Source organism: Drosophila elegans, unplaced genomic scaffold, assembly GCF_018152505.1.
Source record: "Drosophila elegans isolate 14027-0461.03 unplaced genomic scaffold, ASM1815250v1 contig_468, whole genome shotgun sequence".
In the NCBI taxonomy this organism is placed as follows: domain Eukaryota; kingdom Metazoa; phylum Arthropoda; class Insecta; order Diptera; family Drosophilidae; genus Drosophila; species Drosophila elegans.
Window position 1 is genome coordinate 3007692 of NW_024545855.1, and position 18307 is coordinate 3025998.

The 18307-nt window shown below is 38.0% G+C and overlaps 2 protein-coding genes across 2 annotated transcripts in view; both read right to left on the reverse strand.

Annotated features, from left to right (window-relative positions):
• Nucleotides 1-18307, reverse strand: part of LOC108142892 (maternal protein pumilio) — a 183684-nt gene that overhangs the window by 37085 nt on the left and 128292 nt on the right.
• Nucleotides 6212-18307, reverse strand: part of LOC121467534 — a 51611-nt gene continuing 39515 nt past the window's right edge. Inside the window, exon 3 of the mRNA XM_041709018.1 lies at nucleotides 6212-9784. Coding sequence (XP_041564952.1) covers nucleotides 9749-9784 — 36 coding nt within the window. The 3' untranslated portion in view covers nucleotides 6212-9748. The remainder of the gene's footprint in view (nucleotides 9785-18307) is intronic.

Below are 18307 nucleotides of genomic sequence, written 5' to 3' on the forward strand. Positions count from 1 at the left end.
AGACAGATGGCAAGGGCGGGCACCTTCGGGCAATTTCTTAAACTAATTTGGCATGAGGCTGCTGTGGTGGCGATATTTTCTTCATCTTCATCGCCATCCACCAAAAACTTCAGCAGTCTTGGCGGTTTTTGTGCCCTTTACGTGCAAACGAAAGTATGCGAAGTGAAAGCGTTTAGTGGAGGTTGGATGGGGGGATGGCAGAACTTTTGATGTTTTTTTCAGGGCTCCTGGGGCAGCAAAGCATACAGCAATTATTTTATGGTCGGGCATCAATAGGTTTGGGGCATTTTAGTAATATCCGGCTTAAAAATTTCAATATAGTTTTCATCCTGAATCGATAAGATGTTCAGGGAGGAGATGAGATGGGCATAGTTAATTGCTTTTTGCCATGACAAAAAACAGTGAGTTCTACTATACTACTAGTGATTGCAAAGCCTGAGGAATTTAAATAGTTCTCTGATCCTGACAGCTGAATGGAAAAGGAGCTGCAAACTCAGTGACTCAAGATAAGGACAAGAGTCCTAGACTAAATCGCAGGACAATTAACTTTTAAGCAGGCAAGGCAGCAGGCGACAAGCGAGCAAACGACAAATGATGAAATGCATGTAAATGGAAAATAAATATCAAAAGCAGAGCATCAAAAGAGATGGCGAGATACAGCAGAAGAGAGATGGCTGTCACATGCCACAAAAGAAAACAGGACAATACAGAATTCACCCGGATACAATGGAGTTGAAAAGAGATGGAAAAAAGGAGTTGAGCCGCTTTTATTGTTGTTAGTCGGTCGAGTCGAGTCGGTCTACAACAGCCGCAACAGTTCACATGGCTCATTTTCTTTGGTCAAAGGAAGCAGGATGGATATAAATACACCCCCGCATAGAACAGGATAGCTGTTTTTTACACAATACAATATTATTCATATTGTGTTGTATGGTGTATGTATATGAAATATGGCAAATGTCATTTAACATGACAGCTTGATGATAATAATACGAGCAAAAAGCGGCAACAATGGCTCGCAGGACAATGCGAAGCGCAGCAGGATGAGGTCTAAGCCTTAAGACACAATCTTCACTAGCCATTTGAAAGACTTAAGGAAAGGTGAAAGCCATGCAATAGTCTACCCCAAAAATAGAAACAAAGTTAGGCAAATGGGAGAGTATGAAACAAAAGAAATATCATAAGAGTTGCCCATGATAGGCAATCAATTTAAATAATATTAAAAGACTTGTAACTTGCATTTTGCAAGTAAATGGATTATCTGAAAGAACATAACCTGACGTTTGATATTTGTATCCATAAAAAGGACTTGATTTAGATAACTATGTAATTTAAATTCAATCTTCAAATTGTCATCGCTAACATTAATATATTTCCGTATACATTTAATTTAAAGTCAATATCCACTTTTATATTACTTATTCACCTGTGAATTTAAACTTTGTAAATTTATGTAGGTATTTTAATAGCCATTTGCACCGTAGTACTAAATATTAGGAATTCATCAAAAAATTTTTGGTATCCAACGAAAATTTACAAGTGTTACTCATTCAATGTGCATTTAAACTAAATTTGGTGTAAGTGAGTTAGGAATTTTAAATAATCCTTATAATATTGATGGTAACTATTTCTTTGCTCAAACATTTTTCGAGAAAAAAGCTCGAAATTTGAATACAACACGAGTTTAGTAGCCTTTGGTTTAACTTATGTTTTGGATACACGAATAATCCAACTACCTGTTTTTCTGAAAAAAGAAGGTAAACACCCATCTTCTTGGTATTTTCACCTTTCGACCGGACTGCTGGCAAAAACCACAGAAGCGCATTTTGTATAAACCGATTCGACCGCAAAGCAATTGCAAATGCGTACGCACATCGGTGCAGAAATGTGGGTGGGCGGTGGGTGGTTTCCGGAGGGGCGTGGCTGTGGGTAAGAGGTGCAAAGGGGAGAAGCAGTTGGCAGCGCACACAGTTAGGCGCCTGACTGAGCATAAACGTCAGTGTCAGGTGTTGCTGCTGTTGCTGTTGCTCTGTTCCTGTTTCGCTTCCTGTTCCCATTTCTCTTTCTCTTTCTGCTGCTGCTGCGAGTCGCCATTTTGGCCAAGCGGCGGCAGCCGGAAATGCGGTTACATAATCTCCATATCCGACGGGGCAATGCACACACAAGAGCGGTGGGGCATGTCAGAAACTGTAGCATACTTTTTGGCACATTATTAATTTTTAGTTTTTGCTACCCAGCCAGGATTTTCGTTGGTCCTGCTGCAAAAATACTATATATACTATAAATTCATTTTCGGTTTCTGCTTCTACCCGCTGTCCGGTGCATATTTGATGAATATTTAAAATATCAGCAGTAAATTGAATTGGTTTCGCTGAATACCTGCCTCAAAAATACAAATAAACAGTGTGCACGTAGGTAATATTCTTTAACATATTTTGTGTTTCTTTGAATGAACTATTGTACTATTTCAAGTTCAGGCCCTAATTTAATAACAGATTTTTGTAAAAAAGTTAAGAGTATACGAGTTTAAGTTTTTAAAATTTCTTTTGAAAAAAAATAAGTACCTCCATTCTAATTTAATTTTTTTAAATACGAAGTTAAACTTTTGAAAACCTTGTTTAGAACAACTAAATATTTCTCATCATCTTCCAGCCGGCTTCCTTTCTGAACATCCGTTTGCAGAACCGCAATGAAAATTTCCGGAAGTTGTGCATAAAATGGGCTATGCATACGGAAATCATCAACTCGATGGCTGAACAAACAAAACGAATGAAAGAGTGAAACAGTGAAAGAGAGGGGTGTTGGCAGAGCAATAGAGACGGATAATGGTTTTCTCTTTGGGAGTAAGCGAAGTAGAGTAACAATGGCCAGATGCGAATGACGTCAAACCCAAAACGAATGACCAAAAACAATGCAAAACGGCAGCCAACGTCCGGTAGAAAAGGACTTTAGAGTGAGCAAAAGAGACAGATAGAATTTCAGTGAAAGAGACGGGAATAAAGAGTCCGCCACAAACGATGATGATGATGATGATAATAATGATGACGATGTGGGTTCTAGTGGCGACCTTCAGCGTTGGCCTGTGTTATGAATAGTCTGCAAGTGAGCTGGATTGAAAAAGAGAAACAAAAAGAGACGGGGCTATGGGAAGCGAAAGAGACGGGGAGGGGTCTGCTCAGTTGACCAGAAACCAGAAGTTCAGTAGCTCCATTTTGCTCAGACTCCCGCTGCCTCTGTCAGGGTCGATTTCACATTTATTTATTGTTTCAACTGCTCCGCCCACAGAAAATTGTTTGCTGCACATCCACCTCCCCGCCTCCTTTGTGCAGTTGAAAACTCGCATGACTCATTTGATTTCAATGGCCCAACTTGTTCATTTGGCAGCGAAAGTATTTAACATTTCCCCTCGAACAATGGCCAGCAAATTGAATGGAATGGCGCGAATGTTTTCGGGAAATCTCAATTGATTTAAGTGTTTGGCTTGGCCAGCAAAACGAACGTGATACGTGGCGAGTTTTTAAAGAGGATCAAAAAGAAAATATCTCAATATTTCCATCAGATTTGTCTTCGGTTATTTAAAATGTACTAACCTTAAAAATAAATATTTTTTGAGTGGTATATTTAAAATTTGTGGCTTTTTTATTTATAATATATTTTAAAGTAACTCGGATCAAACGGACCTTAAAATTTGTTAGAGTTTTTTGATTTAGCTATTTGTAGATCTAAGAATATAAGTATTTTGCATTTCAACGTTTGTTGTAATTTTCATTTTAAAAAAGTGTGCTATAGTTAATTGAAATATTTTAAATAAACAAAATTTGTGGCTGGTATAACTTAGGGCAAATCGGTTGCCACTCAAACGGATATAACTTTCAGTTCTTTTAAACTGTTTGTTATTTATCGATCTATGAGTTAATTCTCATGTGTTGATTATTTTATTTTCAATTACTTTAAATCCAAAATTATTTTGTCTTATTTTAAAGTTTGTTTAAGAACGTTCTCCTAATTTTTCACACTTCTGCTCGCTGTTGGCTGGAGGTCACAAATCCGATCTAATCATAATAGTAGTCCTAGGGGTCGGGACACAAACCGCAGCATGAAATGGAGCCACAACGATACGGAACACGGGTACCGATGTCCTGCCACTGACGCTGATGATAAGCTTTGCAACAGTAAGCGCTTTACCAGAGGTAAAATACCGGAGGTGGTATACTGAGTGACCACTGACTGATTCCGTAATGCGCTTTCGCCGGAAGGAAGCTCCTGTCCAGCCAAGTGATTCCAGGCCAGAGATTTTGATACAGATTTTGTAATAGTAACCAAGGATTAAGCCCTAAGCAGTGAGATAGGGTAAAACCTGGTCGAAAGAGTAAGGTTCGGGGATATGCATACCATAAATGTTTAGTAACTCAAGTAGAAAATTACACATTTGTTATGCAGAGCAATTTTTCGACTTCGAAGAAAAGAGGGAACCGCAAAAACATATTTTACATAATTTCACCAAGTTCTACTTGATAAACAATTTCATTGAAAGCAGCAGATGCTTAACAGCAACGCCAGAAGAACAACAACAATAAAGTCTAATAAAAGGAATTTCGCTTTCATGTTCAACCGCTATAAGGGTGAAGAAGGGGTTGTTATGAAGAAAGAGATGCGAACGAAACATTGCTCGTCTTTCTTTATTTTCCCTGCTATTTGGGGGGCGGTACGGAAACTTTTCCTTAGCATGCACACACATTATACACAAACACAGAGGAACATGCAACGTAAACATGACACAACAAAGGTGCGTTGTTCCCTCTTTTATAACCCCGCAGCAATTGAAACCAGGCAGCAAAAGTACTTTTCAATATTGGGGGTACTTGAAGTACTTATTCTTTACAATCAAAAAATCAAAACCAAATATTGCAAAGCAATTTCTTTATTTTAATGCCGTTCTTTAAATTTTCAAATTATTTAAGTTGCTTTAAATTAAATATATTCCATAATGACTTAATTCAGGGTACTTTTCATATATTTTGTTTGGTATGTTAAAGATATTTTTTAACTGTAAAAGATTCAAAAGAAATCAAACTAATATCCTTAAACCCCGATTTGGAAGTGTAAAAAAGTTTTCGTATAAAAGTTTGTTTCATTTCAGCTTCAAATGTTTAAAGGCGTTTAGTGGTTGTTATTTCGTTGTTGTTGTTCTTTAAATTCCCCTTTTGTTGTTGTTCACAAGTGCAGGCAACACATTTTTGTTTAAATTTCAATCAGAAACAATTTGAAAAGCTCCCCTTTGGAGGAAAAGGAAAATTGTGTGCAAGCATCTGAAGTTAGAAAGGTATGCGCAGCAGTGCAAGTTATCCACATTTCAGAAGTTTGTGTGCGTTTGCGTTTGTTTTACTTCTTGGCAACTGGCGCCTCGACTGCTGCAACAAGTTAGACAAACACAAATACACACACACATGGATAGATTTTTCCACACAAACACAGACGCACTGGAAAATGCACAAAATTGCCGTTGGTAAATCAACAGAGCCGCAGACGCAGCGCCAAAAACACTATGATTTTCCCGCCCTTTGCATGCTATGCATTTCACTTTCCAACTCATGGAACCATTATGTTTAACTACAATTTGCCTGAGGCAAAGGGTGGAAAGTTCAGAAGGAAGCATGGGGTATTTTCTCGGCAAATGCAACATCCTAAAGTTTTTTACATAATTAGAAATATGAAGCAGTCAGCGTGCTGCATGAATGTGTATAGTGTATAGCCTTTAGTAATGAATTGTTTTTAGAGTTCATTTGCCCTGCCAGCCACACACGTAGACAGAGAGGCCAATACAGAGATAGAAAGAGTAAGAAATAGGTAGGGCCCTAGAGGACTCCTCCTTTTTGCTGAAGTGCAGTGTAAATGTCTTGACTTTTTGTGTTTGTTGAGCCCTTAAGCACTTTTTGTGAGAGGCACGTAGGCAAAAATTGTAACAAAAGATGAATATAGGGGGAGTTGCAGGAATATGGGGGAAAATAACTAGAAAATAGAGGAAAAGCGGGAAAAGGAAGTCAAGTTCGTGTCTGGCCATTAATGAAAAGGCTCACTCATCGACGACTTCCTTCCTCTCTCGAGCGCTCAGCTATTATGCAAAATAATATTTTTCACCCTAAATGTTTCATGTTGCTCATACACAGGAAAGGTGAATTTGGTTTTTTGGTTTGCTGTTTGGTTTTGCGTATTTTTAATTAATTAAGGCTTTGTGCTAGACGAGCCGTTTTGCTTAACATGGCACAAAACTGTATAAATTTGTAGTTGGCAAAATGAGAGTAAACTGGTGAATTGACTTTAAGACATTTAAATATGAATACTTTACCCACGTTTAATATTTTTATTAACTTTTTTCAAATCTGTTCCCTTTAAAGTATTTTAAAATCTTTATAACGTTCCCATATTCGCCATAAATGTTACTTTCTAGTCATTGACTACTCCTAATGCAAGTCCTCTGAAGAGAACCTCAAACCAAAACACATAATTACAGAAGCAACGAGAAAATAAATTAGCAATTAAATCCAGGCAGTTAAAAGCCTGCCCGCAGGCAAATGAAAACCCGCCCCTTAAATTTTCTTCATTTTCCTCTCAACTTTTACCCCCCTCTTTCCCGCTTTCTGGGAGGCATTCAAAAAGTTATACTAATTGCGTAATAATCTTATTACATTTAAAAATACATTTACAACAGCATTTATACCTGCCCCCAAGCCCAATGACAACAGACAGGAAGCGGGGAGGAAGGGGGGTGGGCCGGAAGTGACTGGGGAGTTGGAGAAAGTGGGCTGGGAGAAAGCAGAAAGACAGACAGCACTCAGTCAAGGCGTATCAGCAGACGAGCAAGAACAATGATCCACCGGAAGCATTGATAAATGAATAAGCCCACAACAGTAAAGCAGCCACTTTTCCTCATTTGCCTTAACCTACCACCCACATTTCCTCAGTTTCCATCGCGTTCTTGAGCGGAAACTCCAATCAACTTGAACATCTCTTCTCTTCCAACTAGCTAAAGTGCGGAAATAAATCTAAACATTCTCCGCCACGAAGTAAAACTGTCAAAATTATACCAAAGCTTATGAATATGAAAATGCATGACAAAAGTTTTTCCACAGACGATGGAATCTAAGCGGCAAAGCCCCAAAAACCCCATCCCCAATTCCAGTCTCTCCTGTTATAATGAGTAAAATGTCACAAGTTGACGCAAGTAAATATTTAAATGTCAGATTACTAAGCGGAAAGAGGAGAGGAAACAAACCCACGAAAAATATGTCTCATAATTTGAAGGGAGATGGAGACGCTTCACCATTTTAGCCCATGATTCCCTACCAACTTAAAACCCAAAATGTGTTCTGCTTTGTGCCGGCTAAGAAATGCGGGCTAAAAACTTGAAAGAACATTTTTAAACTGACTTTGCATCTGTGTGGATGGTCCACAGGCAGATAGACATGGAGTTCCAACTGGCATACGAGTATATATGCAAAATATGCTCGACCGCCGTTTGACATTTACAAATGACAAACATTTGACAAACAAAATGCTTTTTCTTTGTTTGCCCGCCCTCGTCTTGTGTGTGCAGGAAGTGAGAAGCGTTTAATGTGGGCTTTCCCCAAACCAAGAGGACTAAGGCTACGGGGCTACATGGCATATATTTGCAAGGGACCCGCAGCAATTTCTTCACTCACCTTTTTCACTGCCATTTGGTTCATTGCGCACCCGGAAAAGCGACGACGGTAACAACAAAAGAGCCAAATAATTAAATGAAATGCGAGGCAAATAGATGGTGGAAGTAAGTTCCCAGGGGGTGTTCAAATGTAAATAGAACTTTTCATGGCAATTAAAATAAACATGATGAACGAGAGGGAATATGAAACATTTTAATGAATAATTTAAAATTTTTGTTATTTAATTTTTAAAGTTAAAGCACAGGCTTTAAAATTCTAAGATTTCTTATGTTAAATATGTATTTTATTCAAAATTGAATAAATGAGTAAAACAGTTAAACTTCATTAAATTAAGAATTTCATAACAATTTCAGTGTTTTCTCATTACATTTTTTGGAACTTTTTAAACTAAAACCAAACGAAAACTTTATTTCATTCATAGTTTTGTAAGTAGCAAAGCTTTGCCAGCAGAATTTTCCTCCCTGAATTGGTAACCGAGCTTTGATTTGGTTTGGTTTATGGGCGGCAGCTATGTTTAATTTACTCGGGACTTGGAGGAAGACGGCCCGACCGGTTTCACCTGCAGTCAGTAGTTAGTGGAGATGCGGCATGTGCCGTCCTTGGGGCAGCAATATTCCTGTTAATAACTATGTCCGACATTCGCTTCCCATTCGTTCAACCAACCCACCTATTCACTACTGCGGCTAACAAGCTGCATGTCATTACTTCTAATAAACCCTAGGGAGTGTCCTGCACATAAGAGTCCTGGTCTGGTCCTCTGTGCGACCATTGTCATCCTGCCCTCAAACGCACCCAGCTGAAACGGAAACAACGCACCGAATATCCTCATCACTAAAGAAAAAAAGGTGTCTTAAACGGACCTTATAACACTATAAGACTAATATAACATTTTCCCACCCTACACTTCTTTTTATTAATTTCCCAACCCTACATTTTCATGTCTGTTTGCTTATTTTCCCATAATAATTTTAGATTTTACAATGGATTTTTAAAGTTAAGGAAAAAATGATCTTAAAGCGGGAAATGTAAACTTAAGACTGATTTTTAAATTTAAAGTTTTTTATAATATTCTCAGCGCTGAACGGCGTTAAGCACTCTAAACCCGAAAGAATATTTTTCCACCTTACACTTTTATTTTTTATTAACCAAATTTATAACTGATTTTTAAAGTAAAGTTATAATTATTTCGAAAGACGTTTTTTCAGTGTATCCCTCCCTACCTTGGTTTCACCTTTAGCTATTTTTCCTGTTGGTCATTTGCCTGTAGCGGTGGAAGTTCTGCCTGTGTAAATATTTGGCTTTAATAGAATAAAATGATGAGCAGCTCTGGTCCCGAAAAAATTATTTACTGCCCTCATAACAAGGCAGAAGCAGAACAAAAAGCAGGGGGAACAGAAACAGGAAGGGGGAAAAGCGGTGGAACTCAGGAGGATGGACGTGAAGGACTTGCCCAGCCAAGCCTTGGGGCCAAAACACTTAAATTAATAAAGTAAATAATAAGAATTACGCACAGGACGATGGGGAATAGGATGAGGGGAAGAAGGGAAGAAAGACAACGGTCAGGTGGCAGGCTCAAGTCCAAAAGCGTTGAAAGTGAATTAAATGCCATTTGTGGCTTAAAAAATGGCGCCAGGGAAGCGAAGCTTGATGAGATTTTCACTCTGTTCCTGTTTCGGTTTTCCAGTGGAGAAAATGTTGCCGAAAAACATTTGAATTAGTTCAAATATTTTTGGGGGCGAAATTGAAAACCGGAAAACTCTGTCTTCGGTCCTAATTTTCTTTAGGGGGATTTTTCCCTCTGTTGATTAATTTATGGCGGACATTTTGTGGCTCTAGGATGTAATCACATTTTAGCAGTTAGCGCCTAATCCCGCTCAATATGGCTTAGCAACGCCAGCTCCTACGGCCACCATTCGTCCTTTTCCATTTTTATTCTGCTGCCTGCATGGCAGCTTAAAGCCTAAAGCCCCCTGATTGAATCGGAAAATAATTATGCGGACTCTTCTGCGGCTTCACTTTGTCGTCCTTTTTTCATGGCGGTTTCTTGTTCAAGATCGATTGTTGAAAGGACGAGACGGACTTACCTACAATGAGAAGACAAATTAAATTTTGATTAATTTTACATGCAACAATAAATGGGCAGATAGAAGGAACAGCAGCAGATAGGAAACTCTCTCACTCCGGCCCCTTGTCAAAATCATTTAAATAAATTGCTTTCTTTCGCCTAATTTAAAGGCCTACTTAAAAATCCATTACAAAATTTGCATAAATCTATAAAAAGACAAACAAAAAAGTAGGCGAACGAACGGCAAGTCGTCTCGTCAAGCAATTTCAAATACTCTATAGCATTTTTAGCTTATATTTTAAACTGAACTCACTTGAATTTTACTAAAATGAAATTAGGGGCTTAGTAAGGGGTATTTTGAAGTTTTAAATAATTATTTTTTAATACTTATTGATGACAGCACGCAAAAATATGTTTTTAACCCTCAAAATAATGACATATTTCCCATAAAGAGTATGTTAAATTCGATACTTCGCGGCTTCATCTCAACTTGATGAAATTGACAAGAAGCTGTCATTAATTTGCATCAAATCAATTTCCCTTCGACAGCTGCCGGGCCAAAGGAGCCTTGTTCTAGGCATGTCCTGGCATAAAAATGCAAATTTGTTTTGGCTTTAAAGAGCAAAGAGGCCACAGGACGAAGGGCTTTGGCATATGTGACATGACAACAAATAAAATTGCTAAAATATTATTACAAGTAATAGGAGCAAGAGCAAGCAGACAGAGCCAAAACATAACCACACCCTCGGCAAAAAGGGTGTTCTGTGTGTTGATATCGACGCTGATGCTGATGATGATGATGATGACGAGAATGTCGACGCCTTTTGCCGATATCAATGGGCATATCCATGGCACAGCCTCCTTATTTAGTCCCCCTTTTTGAGAGTGCGGTTAGACGTGCCCAAAATACATTAAAAGTTATACAACAAATGGCAAGGCGGTTGGGGGAAGTGGTCGGCCTTTCAAGTCGGGGGAGTGGAGTAAGAGAAAAGTCTCAACATTTTCTATACAAACAAATTGCCGCGTACGCGACTTGAAAGCCAAATTTGATTGATGTTGCATTCTATAGTCGACTCTTAAGCTCCATGGCCAAACAAGTTGAAGCACGAGAAGGATAACTATGTTTTGGAAGTTTCTAATACCGTGCAAACGAAATATGGTAGGAAGAAACAAAGTTTTATCAAAACAAGTTTGATTTAATTTAACTTAACTTAATTTAAAAAGAATCCATAGAAACCCTTGTTTAAAAAACTTATTATTTAGCGTAAGAAATAAAAAGTTTTTAGTTTTCATTATAATACCGTGCAAATAGTTTTATTTAGAAGCACAATAAATTATCTGTTATCAAAAAAATATTTAATTTTATTTACTAAAATTGCAATTTGTATAACCCCTTTTTTTAAAAATGTTTCTGATCGTGATAGCCTTAGTTTTAAAAGTGTCACCCACTATTGTAAAAAAAACACATCAGAATGTTAAAACAAATGATTTTTTCCTTATAGGGTATCAATAGGCTGGAGAATGTGGCATGCATAATGCGATTTTAAGTGTTTATTGTTGTGGAATTAAAAGAACTTCTTTGGGATCAGTAATTTTAAGGCTCCTGCGAATGCCTACAATTTGTTTCGGACTTTCAGAGCGCCCCGAGAATAGGAATCAAATTGAGTGTGACGATAAGATGATGCTGCTGATGGCCAGACGTTTGGGCAATGAGTCATCAATGCAGGATGATGATGGAAATGGATGGAGGTCGCCGCACCCGGGGCTAGGATAATTGAAAATCTGTCAACACTTTTGCCAGAGCATGGCGAAATAAAATTGCAATTTGTGCAAACAAGAATGTCATAATTTTGCGGAGGCCGTCCAAAGGGAAGGGGGGAAGAATTGGGGGAAAGAACTGTCGCAGCTGTTGGCCAACGATTTCTGCACTGGCCCTATTTATAAAACAATTTTTGTTGCCGCCGCCTGCCGTCTTCCGTTGCAGATTTATTGAAATCTTTCTGGTCAGTTGTTGGCCTGTGTCAGTTGATGGTGGATTTTCATTTTCTTCTTTTTTTTTTGGTGGCATAGTTGAGCCCATTTCTGTCCAATTAAAACGCTTTTAGCCTTCATTTGATATACGCAAGCAGATTTTCTGGTGCAGACAAAATAAATTCTAGCGAACAATAAATTAGCAAATTGAGCATCAAAATAAATCCCGCCATACAAAAAAAAGGAATTTTTGCCTTATTTTTCGGGGGATTAATAATCAACAAATTGGACTGATTTGTGCTCTTGAGAATAGTTTGATTTCTATTTTCGCTTATGAAAACATAACAATGTATTTGTAAGTGTGCACAAATTTTATTATTTGATTGCAGAAAAGTTGCTAAAACTGCAGGCTAAACAAAAACCAAAGTGTTGCAGGTTTTAATTGTAAATGTTGTATTACAATAGCACATGTTTTTTTTTTTTTGACAAACACTTTGTTTTCATAAAGTTTTGGTAACCATACACATTTTATTTTGTATTGAAATAAATTACTAAATTCAGTTTAAGTTATGTATATGTAGGTACAAATAAATAAAGGTTTATTTTTGTAATCCTATATTTCTTTTACCAAAGTTTTCTTATGTTTACAAACTAAGTTCTAATTATTATTGGTCAAAAAATTCTTACAAGGATATTCTCTTCAACGACTTCCCGCTTATAATGCTGCAGGCTCCCATTAAGATATAAGTATCACCCGCATGCGAACATTAAAAATCTTTGCCGATTTGCCTGCGGCTTGAATCTTAAAATGAGTGCCAAATTCGTACTTAAAATCTTTTTTTTGGCCATTTTCTGGCAATTGCAATCAGGGTTACAAGTGCGGGAGGTCGACAGCCCATTTAGCCCCATATCACACACGCACACACACCCACGCTTATAAATTTTAGGCCATAAAAACCCAACTCGAGCCATTTTTGATGTTATGCGATATATGCGACGGGCACCGCAAAGTATGCAACATTTATTTTTAATGCCCCCCAAACATTTCAGTGCCCCACTTCCAAGAGAGCCAAAAAAAAAAGAAAGGGGGAAAAGTATGAACACCAAGCCCACACACTGCGCAACATACATAGATAAATGCATATATATAAGCCAAAAATATATATAAATTTTTACGCGTTTAGAATATCAATTTGGCGAATGCGATTTGGTCATAAATGCCAAAAGAACAATAAATTCAGAAGCGCTGCATTCCGAAAAAAGTAGAGGGGGTGTATGGAGATAATGGCAGCTTTTCCGATGCTGCCCTTTGGTGACATGTTTTCCTGCGGTTTTCCAACGCTTTTTTAATGCCGCAAAAAATTGTGTTGTAATTTTGGTTCTGGTTTTTTCCACCCTGCAAACACAAAATGCTTTTTCGTTGAGCTGCAAGTGGACATGTTGTGCGGTTTCATTGTTTGCGGAAATTAAATTATGCGGTTGTTGCACAATTTTCATCAAAAGAACATGCAAAAATTGTATAATACAAATGAGAAATAACGAGCAAATTTTAATTGGCAAATTCAACGCAGAAAGCCTTGTTCCAAAAGCGCGACATTTTTGATTCACTTCGAGGAATTCGCTATGCTACCTAATTAAAAAGGGGGAAAATGGGAAAAGCCGGGCTGTTGCATTTTGGTGGTGGAGGTTTCATCTTCAGTTCTTTGACAGTTTTCAGTTGTACAAAACTCTCGCCGTCCCTGCCTTCATTCTTTATGGTCGCCATTTCTATCGCTTTTTACGCTTTACAACAAAGCAATTTCCGCAGACGACACTTTTCGCTCAAAAAGAGAGCGCGCGAAAAAAGAATTTCTCCTATTCTGGGGTGGGGAGAACTTTTCCCGGTTTTTCTCGTTTTTCCCTTCTTTTTTTTTGCATGGCACTTAAAAAATTTACAAAGTGCTTTGTGAAGGAGACCAAAACGCTTCAACGCTCCCGCGGCTCCCGCTGCTGGCAATGAAGTGCAAATTGCAGTGCAAAGTGTCCGCCAGCCACCTATCTGCCCCTCTCTTTCTATCTGCAGCTACCCTTCTCTCTCTATTTCTCTCACACTTTTCAGATTGCAACTTTTGCTTATTTGTCACACGATTTTTTTGAACTTTTTTTGTATGCAGCTGCAGCAGAGAGGAAGTCACTTGCAGTTGTTACCACGACTCCCACTCAGATTCCTCTCTGATTCTATTTTACTCTGCCTATTTCTATCTCTTTTACTCTTTCATTCTTTTTCCCTGTTTGGTGTTTGGCAAACTTTTCGCTGCCACGCCTTCGCATTTGTCTCGCCATTGGTCTGCCGCCCTTGTAATTTTAATTGTTTTCGGTTTTTGTTTACCGCATTTTTCCAAGTGGCTTTCCAAAGTCGCAAAGGTTTTCCCTAAAGTTTTGAACTGTAGTCTAGAAGTATCTGAATATTTTGAGTTTGAGGTGATAAAGGTACTAAAGAATCTCCATTCGAAATGAACTAAATATATAATAATCCTATAGATTTATTAAGTTTGAGCCCATCTTAATCAGCTTAATTTGATTTGGCAATTATATCCCTGATCTTACCAACTTCTTAATTCATATAATTAAATATAATAACGAATTAATATACTTTCCACATTAGGAAACATTTAAAATGAGGGCAAAAAGAGTGCCCATGACAGTTTTTAATTTTTTTTTTCAAGGGGAATCCGAAACATAAATAAAATGATCCACACACTCTGTATTGTCCTGAAATTTTATCTCTCTGCTGGCACACTATTTGCTCACCAGAAAGCGGCAATAAATGGCATGAGTTGAAAACAAACCAATCGAGAGTGCCAATATATATATATATATATATATATTGACAATTAATTTCTGGCTCGCAATCAATTTGCGTTATTTATTGTACTGTAGTTCGCATCTGCCAACGACGAGGGGCAAAAGACTTTAAAAATTTAAGTCGTGCCAAGCGAAATCTCATATTTCACTTTCCAGCATGGTCTATCATTTTGTTAGCGGAAATTTGCTTGCACACACGCACATACACACCCCGAAAAAAACAGAGTTGGTAAGGTTAAATTGTAATATTTCGTCACCTTTTCTAGCTGTACGGGCCAAAAAGGCAAAAGCTCTGCATAATTTAGCAGGCAGCAGACAGTGAAGCAAGCCCCATAATGTATGCTACGCTCCAGGAGAAGGCACAAAAACGCACACACATTCCCAAGTTCTATTACCATAACACACATTTCAGTGGTTGTGTGTGTAAGGTTGGGTAAAAACATTGCCGGAAGTCACTTTAACGATGCGCGAGTAAGTAATAACAGCGAACAAAACGCAAAAGGATCTAAAAAAAAGAGGAAGCAACGAAAAACCAGACAGGAAGAAAACGATGGGAAAGGAGCTGAAGGACATGAAGTACGGCCAAACCAAATGGTTCACATTTGTCCTGCATGTGTGAGCGAAATAACGCAAGACAAACAGTCGTCAGGCGGCGGCGGGCAACAGGATGGCGATGGTGTCCTCCCTCACCCCTCGAATTTGAAATAGAAGGGCGGCAGGTAACCAAGTCCTGGTACTCACTCCGTTTTCCATTTTTCCCCAATGGCAGGGCAGTCGACTGAGATTGCCGCCAAACAGCCGGGAGCCTCGTTTCGGCTAGATTGCTGTTGGCCGAGTTCGCTGCGATACCCTATAGTGATGGATTAACAAGGCTTATCCTGGCCGGGATTTGGCAAGCCATGCGATGAGTCTTATAGGGTTTAATGCTTTAATTTAACCTCTTTTAACACCAAATGCAATTTTAAAACGCATCCTTTAATTCAACAATTTTGGCAAGCTACGCTTGATTAAAAACCCAAATCTTAGTTTTAAAATACCTTGTTGTTGTTGTTGTTTGTCACAAAATGCTAATTATTATTATAGTACACAAGTCACATTTTTTCATCAAACTCCAAAGTTCAAATTTGTATAAGAACAAGCATCGGGGTGTATACCAAATTATATTTCAAAGTTTTGTATTATAACACTGAATCTTAAAATTTTGGGCTAACTAAATGATAAGTCTTAAAAGGTTAAGTTCACTGATTAAAAAGCAAAGTCTTGTTTTTCAAACACCATATATTTTGTAATAAATAAGTATGAAAACAAAATACTTAAGATACACTTACATTTTTATCATCAAATCCTATAATTATAATTTTTGTACTAACAAGATTCTGAAAGCTTTTTAAAATAAAGCTATCAAAAAAAGATCCACGAGAATCAAATGGTAAATCTTTGGAGGAAGAAAAATACAGAACATGGAAAGAAGATTGGGAAAATCCACACGGGATTTCGGACTGTTTACTCAGGCGGCGGCAGCAGTAGCAGGAAAGTAGAGCCAAAGTAAACAAGGCAAAGAAAATGCAATTGCAATTGGATCTCTTGAATGTTTGCTGGATCTTAGGAATACACACACACCCATACACGAGCAAACTTGTTGCCCTGTTTGCGTTCGCCCTGGTGTTTAGGCAAATGTTTGGTGTGATCCAGGACTCAAGCGGGATATGGGGGAAAAGCCGGGGAAAAGCAGGGCTCTGGGATCTAGGGACAGAAACTGCCGACTGTTGGCATTTATGATGCTCAAGTGAAATTATGAGTCGTTGAGTAGACAACTCTGACAAGGACAACAGACGCGGACGATGATGAAGCAGGAAACATGAGGCAGGATGAAAAACTGCACAGGGAATAGTGTGGAAAGTGCAGGGGAAAACACGGAACAGGATCAAAAGAGGTAGCAGCACAAGTGGGAAGACGATGACGTGGATGTCCACGTTGAAAACAGGGGGGGCTTCTATTTTTCTTTACACTTAAAGAATTATAATAAATAGCATAATAGAAAAGACAAATCAAAAGGTGCCCAAAAGTATGTAATTAAATCGGAAGTCAAATGGATTAATTACAAAAGAAGATGTTCCAACTTTTCATTGCATACTTTTAGACACATTTATAATTTATTTCGAAACCCTTGTAATTTCTATAGCTCAGGAAAAATTGAATTTGATTAAACAAGATTGATTCTACGAGATAAATGAAAATTCCGCATTACTGTCCTTACACCTAAAGAATAACCAAAACCATTTAGTCAAGGTTATAACAGCTACAACTTTAGAATTGTAAAATGGATAGTTTTTCTTATTTGCAGGAAACATTATATAATGCTTTCCGTTTGAAATTCTTAAAGAAGGCTGGTTTCTATATTTATATTTAGCAAGTTCTGTTTCATTTTTTTGCCGTGCAGAGCGGTAACCTGTCATATGCATCCACAAAGATGGCGAGCAGAGCACCTAGTACAGAAACTACAGCCCTCACCGGAGGAGACTGACAACTGCAATTGCCAGGAGGTAAAACGTGGGCCAAGAAATGAGAAAATATAACACGCAGATTGGCAAGAGGAACGTAACAAATGTTACCATCCAGCAAAAAGGCGTGCGTGCAGTGGGATTCGAAGGAGGGTTTTGAGTTTGCGTAGATGAAGAGAAATGTGCAGCTTATAAAATGCGAAACGCAGTAAGAACGAACGTAAGTCAGTGAGTTGCATTTTAGCCTTTTTTTCTCAAATGGCGGAAACATGTGTGTGTGAGTTTGGGCGTGTACAAAAGACCTTGTGAAATGTTTACCATGAGCTTAGACAGAAATAACCACCCATTTTCCACCTCTGCTCACATTGTCTCCCTTTCAGATGAAACGGAAATTGCTATTTTCTTGCTAATATTTTCATTTCTTTGCAAAGGAAATCAAACTGAAAAATAAGCATTTATCTGTTGTTGATGTCTATTAGCATTGGGTGGGAATAAAAAGGAAATTACATTAGAAATTCTGGGAGCATAACTTGAGTATGCTGAGCAACCTGGCGTACACATGAATGTTCCTAATTGTTTAGTTCTTTTTTAGGTAAAAAAAAAAAAGTAGTTTTAAAACTAAAATAGAACAGTAGAGCTGAATCTTGAAAATTATTTCTGATTTTAAGTTAATGTCCGTGCTGTACAACCAGACGTATGAGCAATATTTCTAATATCTAAGCATTTTATTAGCACGTAAAATATATAAATTTTACAACTTAAATTGTGTATTATTTGTCACTGATTATTTAAAAACCAATCTCCAAGTGTATCCAGACAGTTTAATTTATCTCACCGCGAAAAAGACAAAACCCTTTCATTTTTTTTAATCAGACACAAAAATTGCAACAGCAGCATCAAAATTTGCAAAAATTGCAGCGAAGAACCTTGCTTTTTTAGGCAACGGCACGTACCAAAGAATCGTTACTGGCGTTTGTCATATGATGGGCCCTGTATATCTGAGTCTGATTCAGATTCTGGGGAACTCTGTTCCAAAACGGGCACAACAGAAAACTTCACCATGGGCCTGGCATCTATCCTTGTCCTTTTGTTGTACAATTTTTCTTTTTTGGCTTTACCACACAGAAATTTGTTTGCGGCAGAGGGGAAGGGCACAAAAAGGGGCCAACAAAAAAATAGCTAACCGAAACAGAAACCTTTTGTGCCGTTGCAAATGTTCTGCGGTT